The sequence below is a fragment of the Chelonia mydas genome, chromosome 11, assembly GCF_015237465.2.
Source record: "Chelonia mydas isolate rCheMyd1 chromosome 11, rCheMyd1.pri.v2, whole genome shotgun sequence".
Lineage (NCBI taxonomy): Eukaryota > Metazoa > Chordata > Testudines > Cheloniidae > Chelonia > Chelonia mydas.
The window spans coordinates 61,400,190-61,417,989 of NC_051251.2; the positions used below are offsets into that span (position 1 = coordinate 61,400,190).

The window sequence follows — 17,800 nt, forward strand, 5'->3', positions numbered from 1 at the left end:
TTCTTGGAACATGTGTGACTCTGCTATCATCAGGATAAAAGTTTCTTCAGGTCTTCATTTGTCCTCTTTTCCAACTGACTTCTTTCTGGTTTTTTGTTTTTGTTTCCCCTTGCACGAACAGTACCATTTTATACCTAGCTGAACTCCCACAAAAATGTTTAATTCCAAAATAACATTTACACATCAGCATGCATAGTTATTAAAAAAAAAATCTAACCATCAATTAATGCTTTCCTGATCATTATGAAAAATAAGTATTTTAATTTTGTGATTATTTAGCAGCCAACGCAACGTTGTTTTTCTTTCATGGCATAAGGAAAAGTATAATGAACTTTTGAGTGTTTTGGCTTGATTTGAATCAGAATGTCCGATGAATTCAAGGCTGCTGACAGTTCTCTTTCTTTGGACGTTGACCTGGTCATCTGCGGCAGGATTGTATTGGTGCCTGCTAACCTTGGGTATAGCTGAGGTTACATCAAAGCAGCCACTACATCTGCCCATATCTTTGTGAAGAATTCTCCTTTGGGGGGCTAAAATGTGCCACGCTCGGTCTCAGCCTGGAGGTTCTGTAGCTATTGATTTTGCTGGCAAGGCTGAAGAGTGGCGGACAGGTCCATCAATGGCTATTAGCCCTGATGGTCAGGGATGCAACCCCATGCTCTGGCTGTCCCCAAGCCTCTGAGGGCCAGGGGCTGGGACTGGAGGGCAGGGGGTGGATCGCTTGATAACTGCCCTGTTGGAGTCCTTCCCTCTGAAGCACCTGGCATTGGCCACTGGCGGGAGCCAGGATGCTGGGCTGGATGGACCTTTGGTCTGACCCAGGGCTCTCATCTTCTAGCGAGTATGGCCCCAGCCTGGCGCTGCCAGTGGGCGGGAGGGGCGCATGGGGAGCCCAGGGGGTTGGATTAGGTGTCTGGAGGAAGCTGTGATGTCCACTAGGGGCCAGGTCCTGGTTAGCTGTCGGCAGCACACGCGCACCCCCTGCTTGAGTGGGGCGTGGGGGCCGAGAGGGGGACCCAGCTGGTGTGGCCCCGGGGCGGGGCGGCTGGAGCCGGGCTGGGAGCTGGGTGCCAGCCGGGTGGCCGCTTTCCGGGGGGGGGGCACCCAGAAGGGGCGGGCCCTGGGCGAGCGTGTAATCGGATAGCTCTGCCTCCCCGCTCTGACATGCGGGCGCGGCGGCCTGAAAAGGCTGCGAGGAGCCGGGAGGGAGGCACAGGCAGGCTCCCCGCGCTGCGCGCCGGAACCTCTCCAGAGAGAGACGCGGAGGGGGGGGGTGTGTGTCCGCGTGTGTGTCCGCGTGTGCAGGGGGGGGACACGCGCGCCCACGACTCGCGGCGGCCCGGCCAGTCGCGCGTGAACCATCCCGTCCGGCGTGTCCGCCAGCCTCTGCCCCTGCCCGGCGCCCCGGCCACCGCCACGCCGCGGCGGGAGCCGCCAGCCCCGGGGCGGTGCGATGCCCCCGGCGAGTCGTTCCTGCCGCGGGCTCTCGGGAAGCGTGGGGGGTGATGGCACCTTCACGGGAATGACACGCTGAGGGACTGTGGAGAGCAGACACGCGCGCACACACACACACACACACGCGCACACGCGTGTTGCAGGCACGCGCGGTTTGTAGACTGGATTTTGGGGGGCGGAGGGGAAGCAGCGGCCGGCTTCCCTCGCGCCGGCCCTGAAGGAGTTCCCGGGCTTCTGCTCCTGCGAGTGGGTCTGTGCAAGGCAGGACGCCAAGGCACGGAGGAGAAGGAGGAGGAGGAGAAGCGAAAGACAACCCGAGACATTTGCCGAGGGAATTCTTAGGTGCGGGGTGAAGACCAGCGGGACTTCCAGTTCCCGAGGAAAGCCCCTAGCAAAGCCAGCGGGGGAGAAACACCCCCCCACCACCACCACCCACCCCGCTAAAAATGGATACATTGCCTCTCGTTTGGGGATTTTTAGCTCTGTGCTTGGCTGGATCCGGAGTGCTAGGCGAAGCAGGTAAGACACATGAAAGTTAATTTCCTCAGCTGCGCGCGTTACTCATTTGCCTTGGAAAGCCTGCCGACGAGGCGCCCGCTCTTCCCGTTGTTACACAATTCAACGGCAGGTTTGCTTCGCGAGAGCCGGGACTCTCTCCCCTTGCGGGAAACACAACTTTCCCCTCCCGGGATGCAGCGTGGTGAGGTCTGGGTGTCTATGTTTTGAAACACACTCACACGGAGACAGGCTTTGGCTGTGTTCAGATGTCACATATGGAATAAATCAAAAGGTTTTTTTTTAAAAACAAACAAACAAACAAAGCCTTTGCATTACAGTTTTCGGGAGAGATTTTTTTTTTTTAATGTTTTGAAGCAGAACATATCTCCCTGGTGGTTTTTGTTCCCTTCCGCCCCCCCCCCCAACCCAGCCAGAAAGGCATAAATAATTTATAGCCACTCGGTTGGAGATACATTTACCAAGTCTAATTAAATAAGGTTTGAATGGGCAAGGCAGGAAAGCAAAGTTTGTGTGTTTTTAAGCCGGGGTGGCGGTTTCAAAAAAAGAAAAAAACCAACCCCACCCACATGGCTGTTAGCAGGTCATTTTGTGCCTACTGTCTAATAAAATGTCCCGCTCTGTAGCAACTGGGGATGTTTCTCTCCCCCCACCCCCTTTCAGTGTCTGTGTTTCCAGGGAAAGAGGAGCTAGTCCATATACATTTTTATTAAGAAAACAAACAGTGCGGACCTCAGGGGTCTAAGGAGCCCTCTGAAGTGGTTAGAAACTTTTCTTGATGGAATTCGCTCCTAAGCAGTTGCCAAAAGAGAGAAATAATTGGGGGCGGGGGGAGGAGTGGAGGGATGAGGACAAACTGTGTTGAGATAAGGGAAACGAAGAGACTCCGATCAAATTCCAATCCACTGTTTAATTCTGACAATCGGTAAATACATTTTGGGCTGCGCAAAACAGCCTTGGAGAGACTGGAGTGTGGCTGGCGAAATCCCTCCTCCCTGGTGAAGGGCACACTAGAGCCGCTCGGCTTCATGACTCCGCCGGAGATCTGACAGAGCCCTTTCCAGCTCATTAACCGCTGGGCTGGGAGTGAAACCCTGATAAGACAGACCAGGCGGGGAGGGAGGGAGGGGAGGGACCACCGCAAAAATAAATATACAAACCTCACATGCCCTACTGTTTATCGTGGTTATTAAAATATGTGCAACTCCTGGAAGCCACTAGCTAACAGCCGGGAGGCGGGGTGAGCCGAGGCTAAGCTAGCATCACCCCCCCCCCCCCGGTATATGTCAGTGAACATCATTATTTCATTCGTGCCACCCCAGCCTGCGGGTCCTGTCACTGCGGATCCCCCCGGGCGGGCGCCGAGGAGGAAGGGTCTCTCTCATTCAGAACAAGTGCCTGGCGTTGGGAAGCCCGGAAACACCCTGGCACCTTCTGTGGGGGTGCCAAAGTCCGGCTAAGGTAAAAATGGTGCCAGGGTTTTGGATTTGGAATTGCAGCCGGGCTCGGGCTGCATGCTGGGGGGCGGCGGGGTGCCCCGAAGCGCTCCGCCCTGCCCCTGGGCTGTCACGGGGCTCAGCCCGGCAGAAATGCAGCGCGCAATGTGCCCTGGGCGGTGCACGTCTTGCAAACGCACCGAGGGCAGCTCGGAGACCCTTCTGCGCCTTCCCCCGGCCGGGGGGCCGTGCACCGAAAGCCGTGCGGGCCCGGGGGCCTCTCCCTCCGCTGGGGCCGGATCCTGCTGCCAGCCAATCCACCGCGAAGCAGGATCGGGGCCGCAGCGGAGGGCGCCTGCCTCCTGTAGACCTGTTGGTGCTGACACCTCCTGCGCCCAGGGTCCGCCTGCTGCCATGTCCCTCCTTCACCTCTCCCTGCCGGCTCCGGGCCCAGCGGCGTGGCAGGAAAAGACCCAGCGCGCTAGGCAGCGGGGGAGAAACTTTCACGTGAAACCCTTGTAATGGGGTTTACACTCAAACCAGCTCCGAGGGGTGGGGGATCCGGCTAAAGCCTGTCCCCCCCCCCCCAGCCTCTCCAATGCCTCCTCGGTTGTGCAGAGCACGGGGGTGGGGGCTATAGGGACTGACAAGTGTTGGAGTGGAGGGGGGACGGCTTAGCAATGGAGCAGCACCCCCCGTCCCCATTCCTCTAGCGAGGCAGGACTTTCTGGTCCCTGGTGCTAGCGTCTCCCTCCCCCTACTGCTGCCGCTGCCGCGGCTCTCGTGTGCACGGGCAGCCTCGGCACCGATCTGCCTGGGCCAGTGGAGCAGAGAGAAAGGCGGGGCCGGCAGTGCCAGCCCTGGCCGCGGAGCCGTTCCCCCGCCCAAGCCGGAGGCGAGACCGCGCAGCCAGAGACGCCCATTGACTGGAGGGGGCCTCTGCCGGCTTCCGCCGCGCCCTGCCACCAGCCCGTTCTGGTCCGGGCTCTCTGGAGGGGCTGCCTGCATCGGGGGGGGGGGTTTGCATATGTCTCCCCTCCCCCCAGTGTCAGAGAGTGAGAATTCGCTCCGCCACAGGTGATTTTAGTTGCAAATGAGCCAGGGGAGGTTGCTGCTTTTCCCAGGTGAGGAGGAAATTCTGGCTAATGCTTCATTTCAGCGGCCGGATTCCTCCCTAAAACCAGCGTCAGGTAATAGGGGACATCAGAGCTGTGAGTAAGCTCCCGTTGGCCGGAGCTGGGCTGAACTGCCGTTCTTCACCGGCACCAAAGAGCCAGAGCCTAGTTTGGGGGCAGCACAGCAGCGGCTGGTCTGTGGGTGCACTAGGTCCTGCTCCCTTAAGGGGAAGTGCCCTGGTAGAGGAAACTAGATCATTTATACCAAAGGGATTGGACGAGAACAGTCCTGTTGGGGTTTGTTTTGCTATTATTTAAGAATCTTTTTTCCCTGTGAATTTAGTGCTCCTGAAAGGTAGGCACCGGCCTTCACAGCCCTGGCCTGACCCAGACAGAACACGGGTGTGTGGGAGTTCACGGTCCCTGCCCCTTAAGCCCTTGGCCTTTCTGAAGGGCCTGCCCGTTAGCGGGGGTGATGATGTGGGCATCTGTTCACTTAGGAACTAGGCTGAGTGTAAAGAGTGTATGCGGTGCAGGGAGCGGGCACAAGTACCGACACACACACTTGCAGCGGTGGGACCTGTTGAACACTGCCCTTCAGCTCCAAAACGACTGGCTTGTCCGCTGAAAGGAAGCCATAGCTGATTATAAGTAGTAGGTTCTTTCCCCCGTCTCAGGACAAGCCATTAGAGGGAAAAACCACACCCACTCTCTACTAGAGACCAAATGTACACTTACACCCTCCCTATTAGAGGGCCCCCCTTCCTCCAACTATAGGACCATCTAACTAACTCAGGGCTCTCAAACTTCATTGCATCGCGACCCCCTTCTGACAACAAAAATTACTACATGACCCTGGGGGCGGGGAGGGGACTGAACCTGAGCCCACCCAAACCCACCACCCCAGGTGGGGGGGTCCAAAGCCAAAGCTTGAGCCCCACTGCCCCTGATGGTGGTGGTGGGGTCAAAGCCAAAGCCAGAAGGCTTCAGCCCCAAGCAGAGGGCCTGCAGCCTGAGCCCCACGGCCCAGGACTTGGGCTTCGGTCCCAGGTGTTTGGGCTTGGGCTTTAGCTCCTGGCCCCAGCAAGTCTAAGCCAACCCTGGTGACCCAATTAAAATGGGGTCGCAACCTACTTTTGGGTCCCAGCCCACAGTTTGAGAACCTCAATTTAACTCATACCATATATGCCACAAAGAAGCTCAAATGATGCCCTGGTGGGGATTTTAGAGGTCTGCCCCTGACTGAGTTCATCCCTTTCCTGGATATCTCTGTCAGACCAGATTTATCCCTGGAGTTTCATAACAATGCTCCTGAAGAAGACATTTATTGCCTTTGTTATGGACCAGATGGCACTAAATGACAGTTGTTTTTCTTAAAAAAGGTCTTGTGAAGAAATCCACAGGTCTCTCCTGCAAGTTAGGATCATAGAATACCAGGGTTGGAAGGGACCTCAGGAGGTCATCTAGTCCAACCCCCTGCTCAAAGCAGGACCAATCCCCAATTTTTGCCCCAGATCTCTAAAGGGCCCCCCTCAAGGACTGAACTCACAATCCTGGATTTAGCAGGCCAATACTCAAACCACTGAGCTATCCCTCCCACCCTGGGAGCTTATCAGTTGAACGCCCTGACCCATTGTGCCACAGAGACACATAGGTACAAGCCTGTAAGTTCTCCTGCTTCACCCCACCCTCTGCCCCACAAGCCTTGCACTTCAAATTACAAAATGGGAAGACTTTGCTCTCTGGGAGATTCAGTCAATGTTACTGGAACTACACCTACTTTACTCTCCCATGTCAGCGCAGGCACCTGTGGGAAAAGGGTTTTGTCAAAGTCTGAAAGGGGACATTGTGGGGGATGGCTTTGTTCGATGAAACAATTGAAATCAGAGGGGTGTTTGAATTTACAGGGACGTTGGAAAACAGCTGAATTGGCAACACACACAACTCTGATTCTGTTAGGTGCTGTGTGCCCTCATGTCCTTGAGTAGATACAGAATCAGGTTCCTAGAGGTGAAGGGCTCTGTATCCCATTACCATTCCCTAGTGCCATGCAGTTCAATAAAAATATTTGGGTGAGTGCCTTCCTCCTCCCCGCAATCCAGCCTCCGGTGCTGTTTGCATTTGCAATGAAGTTCTCATCCTGTTTGACATCAGACTTTTTGTTGTCAAGGAAATGGTTGTGATATCACAAATACTGGAATATGACATCATTGTGTAATCCAATAAGAGAAAATAAACTGTGACAGGGCACACACGCTGATTTATATACAAGTAGTTTTAGTAATTAGCAAACATGGTAAGAAAAACATGTCAGAGGTGGATGGATTTATATTGGAAGTCTGGTGTATTTGAAAGCTTACCCCCATTATGAAAGTCCCTCTTTAAGTTCCCCCAAGGGATGTAAATAGAGAGGGGAGAGATTTTTTAATAGACAATAATATGATAATCCACACAGAAAAAAACCTCTTGCAGTCATTTTTACTGTAAGAGATAAACAGTGCAGCTGCCAATTTGTTTGTAGTAAAGCAAAGACTAAGATAACTATGTAGGGAGTGGGTTGGAGACCCTGGAAAGATAAATCTGATGGTTGGACGTCTGTGTGTTTTTCATCTCCCCTCAGCTAGTTACAAAAGCAATCAAAAAAGAAAGTAAAGGTTTTGAGTGACCCAAGAACAGAGTGATTCAGATGATGTTTATGGAACTCTGAGCAATGCTCACTTGTAAAGACTTTCAAATATTTTCCTAAAAGCTGGTATTTTTAGAAATGACTTCTGTAATCTAGCAGAACCAACAACCCACTTGCATGCACACATGCGTGGGCGGCACACAAACACTCATTGCTTTGCCTTTTAAAATCCTGTTATGCTGTTAACAGAAAACTTACTGGGAGAGAAAGGATTTTTAGACTAGGAATCCGGCAATTGCCAGGAGCTTCATTAAAACATATGAGTATGTGCTCAGTGAGGGACTATAACCCATGTCAAGGGAGTATTTGTTTTTCTAACTTTTTTTCTGGCACAGAATTATCATTGTTTGTGGCGTCTGCTGTAGCAGGCAGACATGCTTTTCCCCAGAGGGCTCTAGGAGACACTTTCCATCTCCATCTCCTGGCTTTCCCTCCTCCGATTATTTACTCTATGCTTTAGGTACATTGTGCCAGGCTAAAGGGGCTGAGATCAGAAAGCAAACTAGTTCCGTTCTGGGAAGCTGTGCTGAAGAAGGTGGATTTCCCCCACTTCAACAATATGTCACTTTGCACGGGCCATTGGATTGGCTTCCTAACCGGATCTAGTGCAGTTGGGTTCCAGGACACAGTGGCCTTGTATCACGGATAGCCTTAGAGGAGAAAGCATCCTTCACAGGGTTTAGGAAGCTGTCAGGTTCAGATAAGGCTGGGATCCTATCCTGTGGGACCCCCAGTTGTATTAATAAGGAAAAATTAATTTTTAAGCGCTGGGATGGCTGCCAAATTATGTGACCTCTGACAGACCAGCTGTGCTGTATAAATACATCGTATATATCTGAACACCGTGATCCGATCTGAAGTTGAAATATTGGAGCAAGCATTTAGCAGGGATGGTGGGGGCCATTTGCAGCAGTGTGAGAGAAAACTGCAAGCTGCTAAACTCTCTTCCATTGTGATGTGAAGTCGCAGAAGCAAGTCTCACATCTTAGGATCTCCCGCTTGGGGTCTCTAATCCAGAAAGCAGGGAAAGATGACAGAATGTACACACTGGGGAGTGAGAGGGAGGCGTGAACAGCTCTAGTTTTACCCTCATCATACAAGAGCCCTTTGACCCATTTCTAATTGTAACAAAGGGATAACTAGGTTATTTTCAAAATCCTTCTTCACACACACTGGCTGAAACTGTGGTAGCGGCATCCACACAGATCAGGGTTGTTGCTAGCACAGTTTTGCAGTGGTTTGGGCTACAGTGGCATGGTTTTAATCACAGTCAGAATCAAAGGGTCATCTCCCAGAAGTCAAGGTCACATCAAAGTCTCAAAGGGCCAAGATGTTCTCCATACTTTATCCCTGTGCAGTGATAGACACAAGAACTGACTTCAGTGGGAGATTTGTCTGAAGGAGGACTTCAGGAATTGGTCCAGATTGTTCAGCCTGTTCGTCTCCCCTCAAAATAAGGACTCATCCCAGTAAGCCTTTATTCACACAAGTAGTCCAGCTGAATTCAATGGGACTGCTTACTTAAGGGCTTGTAGGACTGGGCCCCAATCCTGGTTGTTAAACAAAGACTTGGTGTTTAAAAAAAAATTTGCAGGTGACCTGCTGTCATTTTGACTTCATCTACAAATTTTGTTTGGGGGAAAGGATTTTCTTTTGTGCCTTTAGGTTTTTTTTTTAAAAGGTCTCTTAGAGTGGTTCCTTTTCCTTAGAGAGATGTAGAGGAAGTGATCCAAGTGTCGTGAGGAGGGATCGTGATGAAGATTGCATTAGCTGGCATGCAAAGTGAACTCACATATTAATAGAAGAGGGTGGACAGCACTGGAACCTTTATCTGAATTACCCCTTTCCCCTCCAGACTTGATGATTCAAGAAAAATAGGACCCAAAGCTTGAACCACCCCTGTTTTGGGTCTTTTCTGATTTGCCCATTATGTAGGTAAGACAAAAGTGATAGCTTGTATACAGGTTTCAGAGTAGCAGCCGTGTTAGTCTGTATCCGCAAAAAGAAAAGGAGGACTTGTGGCATCTTAGAGACTAACCAATTTATTTGAGCATAAGTTTTCGTGAGCTACAGCTCCGATGAAGTGAGCTGTAGCTCACGAAAGCTTATGCTCAAATAAATTGGTTAGTCTCTAAGGTGCCACAAGTCCTCCTTTTCTTTTAGCTTGTATACAGACACCCTGAGCTCTGGTGATTCAGAACCTGGCTCTGAACCACACTTGGTTTGGGTTTTGAAAACCTGGCCTTCTCTGGCCACCTCCAAATGATAGGGCTAATAAGCCAATAGGCTTCCATGCCAATAACATTCATTTTCACTTCGCTTGTGTTTCTTAGAGGGATCCCTCAGAACCTAGTCCTGCCCTGGAATTCTCTCTTCCAGAGTGGGGAGAGGGAGAGAGAGCTGTAAAGAAACATGTTCATTTGCAAGCCACACCCACACTTCCTTTCCTCTGTGACCACTGAATGTTTGCTCAGCAGGAAACAATGTATTTAAGGCATTTCCCAGAATGTGTAATAACTTCTCCTCTGGTATTAAGGTTTAGCAGTAGCTGCATTTGAGAGAGCCATCAAAAAGACAAAATAGCTTTTGCCCAGCAAGGCTCTTAAATAATACCATCTCCTCCTGTGTCTCCATAAAAGAACTATTATCTAATCCAGAAGAATGGGGGAAGATGACAGCAGGGGGATTGTGTCCAGTGTGGCGGTGCATATTAGCATGCTACTGACACACATGTTGGACAGCATAGTGCTGAATGCTCAGTGTAAAGCCGTTTAATTTGCTCAGTAGTTTCAACAGGACCTCTGATAAGGATCCTTCTCCTTGGAGAGCCTGGCCCCGTGAAGGGGAGGAAGGGAATGGTAGTTGACTGGATGGGGATTGCAACAATAGGCGTTGGATACAGAAGGAAATAAGACATGATCCTGGAAGGTGTTATGGAGTTGGGGGTGGTGGTGGTGGTGGTGGAGGGGTAAGATGCAGAATCTCCTTCTTGGCATTGTAGTAATAACAATAATATTAATTTCAGCTTTATATAACACCTGTCATCAGAAGAGATCAAAGCTCTTTACACGTGTATCCTAGGTGAATGCATGGTCCCTTCTTTAATTCATGGAAGTCAATTGCCTCTTAATCTTCTTCCACCATCCCCACACCAGCCTTTTTGCAGGGGGAAGATGATCACAGTATTTTTCTTATTATGTTCTGTGGCCTAGTTCTACTCCCAGTGCTGCGGTGTGACCTTGGGCAAGTCATTTCACTACTCTGTGCCTCAGTTTCCCCATCTGTAAAACAGAGGTTATGATACCTTGTGTGCAAAGTGCTTTGAGATCTACAGATGAAAAGCACTCTGCAAGCCCTAGATATCGCTATGAAACAGTAGTAGTCTTTTATGCAATTTCAGTTGCTCGGAATTATAATACAAAAGCAAGTGGAAACAGACGCTGTTCCTTGTTGACCTGAAAGTTTTAATGTTGTTTGTTCCTCCACTCCAATGACTATTGGAGTAGCCATGAATTGTAATTCCAGACCTATCACCAATGGTTCCAGAATTGCATTTGCAGTAAGGCCTGCAGAAGAGTGGACATAAATATAAACTAACACTATTAGATCAGTTGCCCTATTGGAATTGCATTTGTTTATGATATCAGATGACAAATAATGAGGTTAGTGCAGGTGGCATTATGTGAAATGGCTATGATGTGAAATCTCATCAAAGTAACATTTTTTTAAAATGAAATGAGAGTTTTTAAAGGCTAGGGGTCAGATCCTCAGCTACTGTAAATCAATCTAGCTGCATTGATTTACACCAGCTGAGGTTCTGGCCCTGTGATTTTCAGGGAAGAGTTTCTAGTTGTCCTAGCATTAGGTTTCTATTTCAAGTTCCTCCCTGGATTAAGGTAGCAAAGAAGGGTACAAAGATTGGAAATCTTTTAATTTGTCACTTTTAAAAAAAATTACTATGATTTTTCCTTGTAAAAGTTCACAGGGAACAGTTCCATTTGATCCGTTACCAGGAGGTCACCGTTCACTGCTGTCCAGTGCTAGGAAGTAAATATTTTGTATCCCTTCCCAGTTGCCTTAGGAAGTGGTCAAACGGCTGCATTCCTAGCCGGATGGATTGGCTCGTTTCTTTTTTGCTTAAGCCCAGACAGAGTTTTTATGAGGCTGTCTCGTGACAGGCTGAAGTCACTCTGAATAAAACAAAATCCTAGTTCAGATCACGGACATGCCCTTACAATCGGCTTAGCTGTGGCTCTAGCATGAAATTTAGTTAAACTCTGAGTGCAGCTTGTAGGGACCCAGATGAGATGGGGTGGCATCTGGGGAACTTCCCGTTTTATAAAGTCCTGAACAGTTTGTGCGTGTGCTTAATTACTTTGTGATCATCTTACAGAAGGCGCTGTATAGCTAAATAAGTGCATTTACATGTGTGTGTATATCTGTATCTATTAAGTTGTTCAGGAAGCCTTTGAAACTTTATCCCACAACAGAAATCAAACCAATGTGACACCTCAGTTAAATATGACCTCCACTTTTGGGCTAAAATAGCTAACCTTATTAGCTTTCCCCTGTGCTGCGTGTCTTTCCTTGACCGATCATTAAGCAATGTTTAAATCAGAGATATCACATTTGTGGTGTTTGATCCCTGTTCATGTTCCTAGATTGGAAGCTCCCTGGGACAAGGATCTTATCATATGGTAGGGGCTCAGATAGCACTGTGATGTGGAAGTCCATACAAACCTATACAGATACTTCTAAAGCACTGTGGATGGTGTTAATAATAATGAATCCACCAAGGTGTTAGAACACTAGTTTTTCCTACCTAGGCAAAGGACTTAAGCACGTGCTTAAGTGCTTTACTGAATGGGTGTGGTTTGCTGAATTGGTGCTCAGAGTCTGATCCTGGGAGGCACTGAGCACCCTCAACTCTCATTCACGTCACTGGGAGCTGAGGGCGCTCAGTGGCAGGATCCCTTTGTTACCGAGCTATAAGTGGATACGTGCTGGCATGAAAAGGAGTCTTTAGGGCAGGGGTTCTCACAACAAAGTTTTTTGTTGCCACACTGACATTTTTTCCTAAAATACATAATTAACTTTAGGAAAAACAAATAAATATACACGGATACACATCTAAATCATTGTAATTTATTTATGTGGGGTTTGTTGTAGCCTCAATAATAAAAATAATTCTGTGAAGTGATATTTGTATGTTCATTAATGTCACTTTTCACAGCACACTTTTTCTCAACAAGCCCCAGGACAAATTAAGCCCTAAATCGGGGGTTTGAGGGGGAGGCAGCAGGGACCAGGAGCATTGGGGGAATGGCTGTGGGGCCAGGAAGGCAGCGGAGGTCCACGGTAATGGGGGATGGATGGGGGGGCTGGGGAGGCAGCGAGGGCCTGGGGCAATAGTGGGGAGCCTGCATGGCTGGAGCTGGGGTCAGCACCTGCCGCTGCATGGTCAGAGCCAGGGACCACACAGTTGAAGCTGGGGGTTGGAGCCTGCTGCCTCGTGGCTGGAGAGAGGGGTCAGCACCCAGGGCTGACTCCTGCTGCCACACGACTGGAGCCTGGGACCTGAGCCGGGGCCAGCGTCCAGAGCCAGGGGCTGGAGCCCAAAACTGAGGCCACATGGCCAGAAAAGCCCTGCAGCCAGGCTCCCAAAGTCCCACAGCTGGAGCCTGCCGCCTAACCACCGAACGCCACCAAGGTGGGTCGAGAATTCACCTTGCTCCAGCAGCGTTGTGCCCCACATGTCTCCAGAGGTGGTGCAGGGCAGTGCATCCAGGAGCAATAGGAAGGGAGGGACGGGTCCCCGGTCACCACCCAGGAGGCTGTCATGGCTGCAGGGTGGACGCATTTGAGAAACACTGCTTTAGGGCATCTCTCCTTTGTGCTGAATTCCGAGGAGCAGAGATCTTTGGGCCTGTGAGGGAGGAGGGAGTGGAGCGCGGGCAGTGTTCATGGCATTTAAAAAAAAAAAGTACATAAAGAATGCAGCTTGAGGGGATGGAGTCCTGACCGCCAATAAGCAACAACTGCTCGTCCTCCCCTCCTGTCTCTTTGCCCTCAGACAGAGATCTCACAGCCCACTTCTCGCATCCTTCTTTCTTCCTGGCTGTGGTTTCGGGGAACACTGGCTCTTTGGTCTCATTTATTCCTAACTCCGATGTACTTGAGCGATACTCCTGACCCAGATAAAGCTTATTTGTTTTCTGTGGGCCAGATGACAGGCACAGTTTGTAGGGGCGGGCAGCACGGAAACTGAGCCTACGGCTCCGTGCCTGGGTAACCCTGCTGTTTTGCAGATGCTCCCAATTTGGCATCAAGGAGCTTTGACTCTCACTCTCCTAGGACTCTGGCATACAACAAACAGACTCAAAGGGCCTGCATGTCGCCCAGCTATTGGGAGCTCCTTAAATCAAGGCACTGGGACTTGGTAGGGAAGTACATAAACTTCATAGATCATTCATGTCTGCTCAGTGTGTGTGTTCACATGGCTCTGGTTATGCCCCCAAAGTCCTGTCCCAGCATGCACTGGGCTCAGCCAAAGGCTTCTCTGGGCAGAAGCCTCCTCTTTGGTGGTTCTAAAGTCCTGGTTGTGACTCTCCACAAAATGTTACCTAGCCTGATCCTCACTCTTCGTGCAGGCAGAACTCCCACTGACTACCTGGTGCTGGAATGTCTCAGCTCTGTCACCTTCCTTGAATGGGTATAAGAGCAAGAGCTGCTCCTATGTCATGTGCTATTTTTGCATGAATGCATCTGTCAGGCTTCCTTCCCCACTCTGAACTCTAGGGTACAGATGTGGGGACCCTCATGAAAGACCCCCTAAGCTTATTTCTACCAGTTTAGGGTAAAACTTCCCCAAGGCACAAACTTTTTGCCCTTGGAGGGTATGCTGCCACCACCAAGTGATTTAACAAGGAATCAGGGAAAGGACCACTTGGAGTTCCTATTCCCCCAAAATATTCCCCCAAGCCTTACACCCCCTTTCCTGGGGAGGCTTGAGAATAATATCCTAACCAATTGGTTACAAAATGATCACAGACCCAAACCCCTGGGTCTTAGGATCATAGAGAAATCAGTCAGGCTTTTAAAAGAAACAGAACTTTATTAGAAAGAAAAAAGGTAAAAAAAAAGCACCTCTGTGAAATTATGGAATGGAAGATAATCTCACAAGCAGTCAGGTTCAAAACATAGAGAATCCCTCTAGACAAAACCTTAAGTTACAAAAAGACACAAAAACAGGAATACACATTCCCTCCAGCACAACGAATTTCACAAGCCAAAAACGAAAGAAAATCTTATGCATTTTCTTGCTAGACTACTTACTAACTCTATAGGAATTGGATTGCTTGCTTTCTTGATCTGTCCCTGGGCAGAGGCATCACACAGACAGACAAAGCCTTCCCCCCACCCCAGATTTTAAGGTATCTTGTCCCCTTATTGGTCATTTTGGTCAGGTGCCACCAGGTTACTTGAGCTTCTTAACCCTTTACAGGTAAGAGGATTTAATAGTACTGTATCAGAGCTTCTTAACCCCTTCCCTTTATATTTATGACACGCCCCCCAAATCACAGATAGTGTGAAACACTGGCTTGATTTCTTCCTGGAGCTCTAGGAAAAAACAGAATTACTAAGACACATGCATCTGTAGATATACTACTAACTGTATAAAGACTAACAATATTTTTTATATTTCAAGGACGATTTTAACCAGTTGATTTTGGAAACTTTCACGGGAGAGTGCATCAGCCACTTTGATCTGCTCCTGAGAAACATTGTCCTGACCAATGAGTTCTTTTTGCTCTTTATCTAATTCCAGATTCACTTCTGAGACATTAGACAGACATTCAGAAACTTGATTCACAGACAAACTGCTTTTTTGCACAGACAAACATTTGGAGAAACCCTCCACAGGCAAATCATTGCCCATAATAGACACAGGTTTAAGATCATTTCTTTCCCGTGACTGGTTACCTGGACTGAACAAAGCTTTAACATCTTCCCCAATCCTTAGATCCTTAGGCAATAACTTCCTTACACCAGCTATAACTTCATGCTCAGTACCATTCCATTCAAGGTGAATTCTGGCTAAAGGCGCTCTTACAGTAAACTCATAGAGGACTACAACATTCACACTCTGATTTGGGAAGTAATCTTCCTCTTTGACTAGATCTGCTTTAACAAGAGTGATGTTAGAAGCCATAATTTGCCCTAAACAGCTTTTATGATTGTATAGTACTGTATCAAAGCTTCTTAACCCCTTCCCTTTATATTTATAACAGCATCGTAACCAAATATGACCCTAGTGAATCAAAAAGATTTATTGGTGGTTTCTTGTTGGAAGCCACCAACTCTGAGTGGCTGCAGCATATGTGTTTATTTTGAAATGCACCTCTTTGGCTAGGGTAAGTTTAAGTTACACATGGAGTTGGCCTTTGCTTTTTGCATCCAAGATCAGAGGATGCACTGAACCCTGCTCTTCTGATGTCAGCAAACTCTGGTGGGATTTAATTGGCAGAAAATTCACTCAGTGGGAGAACACCCTCTCGCTCAAGATTTCATAGCATTCAAAGGCGTCAGGGCACTCTCATATAATCTCTTAGGCAGATCCCTGGGCCCAACCATCTGCTTTGATCCACATGTGTAATGCTTGCCATGCCAACTTCAAAGGGAGTGGTGTGCACATGCATGTGAGGGGCTGATTTTGGCCAGTGAATTTCAGCAAGGAGAGCTAATTTTCCCATGGGGAGATGAGGGGAAATATGTTCTGCACCACGGAGTGGGCAAGGATCTCAGCTCTCCAAACCCAGCTGTGTAGGGAAACCTTGCAGTTCTCAGGACACCTTTGGAGGGCTGGAGCCTTTGTGCTGTCTCCAATGTCTTTATATGATGCCTCAGGCCTTTGGTTCCCCACCATTACATTGCACAGTATTCAGGGAGCTGTATTACCATGGCCTTCCCATCAACCTTCCAGGGGTCATTCCCAGTGTGGCAGGGGAAGCAGTGTGAGGTCATGGGGAATGATCTGAGGGAGGATGATGCCCAAGAGAGCAGCTGTCCCTGCCCCTACCAGAGCCATGGCAGCACTGTAGAGTTGGTTTAGAGAAGTTTCCCTGTGATTGAGGGCAGGGGAGGAGCAAGCCAGAGATCTGCTGCTTCCCCTGCTTCCCCACAACCCTAGATCTAGCTCCACTCCTCCAGCAAGCCTGGGAGGGAGCAGGGGAGAGCGGTTTCCAAACAGCGCATTTAGCTATTGAGTGGCGGAACATACTGGGCCCTTAGCAGACCTGGCTAATATTTAACATTTCATTTTAATTTTATTAAGTGAATTCAAGGCTGGTGAAAGCTGCCAGGGCACGCTGAATACTGACGTCTTCTGTTTAATCCACACAACACACACAGCTTGCACAGCAGCAGTGCCCGCTTCCTTTACCCTGCCCAGCCTACGTGCCTCAAGTCCTGACCTGGGCTGGAAGGGTGGCTCAGGTCTTGTCCACACACAAACTTGCACCCGTTTAGTTAAACCAGCTTGAGTGGATTCTGTGATTTCGGTTTAAGCGTGTCTTATTTCTGTTTAGCTTAAGCCTGTCTAGCCCAGTGGGCTAGCTTGCCTTTATTATATTCATTGCTTTGCATTATATTCAGCAGTAATATAAGAAACCTACAGGCCTGTATCCTGTAAGACATTAGCTTCAGCAAGTTAGCATAAGTCTTGAAGCCTCTGAACGTTGAACAGATAAACTTTGCACACATAAACGGCCCAACAGAAAACCCAAAGTATTTGGGGAGCTGAAAATAGGGTTTAAGGGGAAGTTCTGACCCCAGGTACATGAGTCAACCACAGAAGTTTCCTGGCAATGAACTGATGTACATAACAGGTACATGAGAGAGATACATCTAAGGTTAGCCTGCTTGCTTGCCTATATATCTTTTCTTATAAGTTTCTTATTTTCTTATGGGTTTGATTGTTTGTTTTATTATAGGTTTATATTATATCCTGCTTCTTCCCACCCCCGCTCCAACCCCGCCCCACCTCTTCCCCGCCTCTTTCTGTATCCTCCCCCGAGCGCACCCCCTCCCTGCTCCTCCCCCTCCCTCCCAGTGCCTCTTGCATGCCGCGAAACGGCTGATCTGCAGCGTTCAGGAGGCGCTGGGAGAGAGGGAGAGGAGTTGATCGGCAGAGGCCACTGGTGGGTGAGAGTGGGAGGGAGAGAGGGGAGCTGGCTGCCAATGGGTGCTATGCACCGGCTAATTTTTCTCTGTGGGTGCTCCAGCAGTTGGTGCCTATGCATAGGGGGCTTTCTAAGTTCATGGTGCATCACAGCCTGGAACTTGGAAAGAACCGAAAAAAACAGTTAGGACAGAAATAACAAATGTGATACCTACTCACAAAAGAGCCATGGTAATGAATTGACATGTATGATAATAAGTTGAGATCATTGCTATGCTAACTTCTAGGAAAAAGACACTGCACCATTAGTGAGGTGAGGAAATACAAATAAGGAAAAGGGGAAAAATCCCCTACTGAATATGCATCAAACATAACGGCAGTGTAACATACTATAAAAGTGGCATCGCAGCCT

At 49.0% G+C, this 17,800-nt stretch overlaps 1 protein-coding gene across 5 annotated transcripts in view; it reads left to right on the top strand.

Annotated features, from left to right (window-relative positions):
- The first annotated feature begins 1,132 nt into the window (after nucleotides 1-1,132).
- The window catches only part of NRP2 (neuropilin 2), a 121,938-nt gene continuing 105,270 nt past the window's right edge, over nucleotides 1,133-17,800 (top strand). The window contains exon 1 of one of the 5 annotated variants that reach the window (XM_037912001.2): nucleotides 1,133-1,974. In XM_037912001.2, the coding sequence (XP_037767929.1) occupies nucleotides 1,902-1,974 (73 nt within the window). In that variant the 5' untranslated portion in view covers nucleotides 1,133-1,901. Of the gene's footprint in view, nucleotides 1,975-3,323; nucleotides 3,433-17,800 lie in introns of those variants that run through there. The other 4 variants (XM_037912000.2, XM_037912002.2, XM_037912003.2 and 1 more) reach the window with 4 other exon arrangements.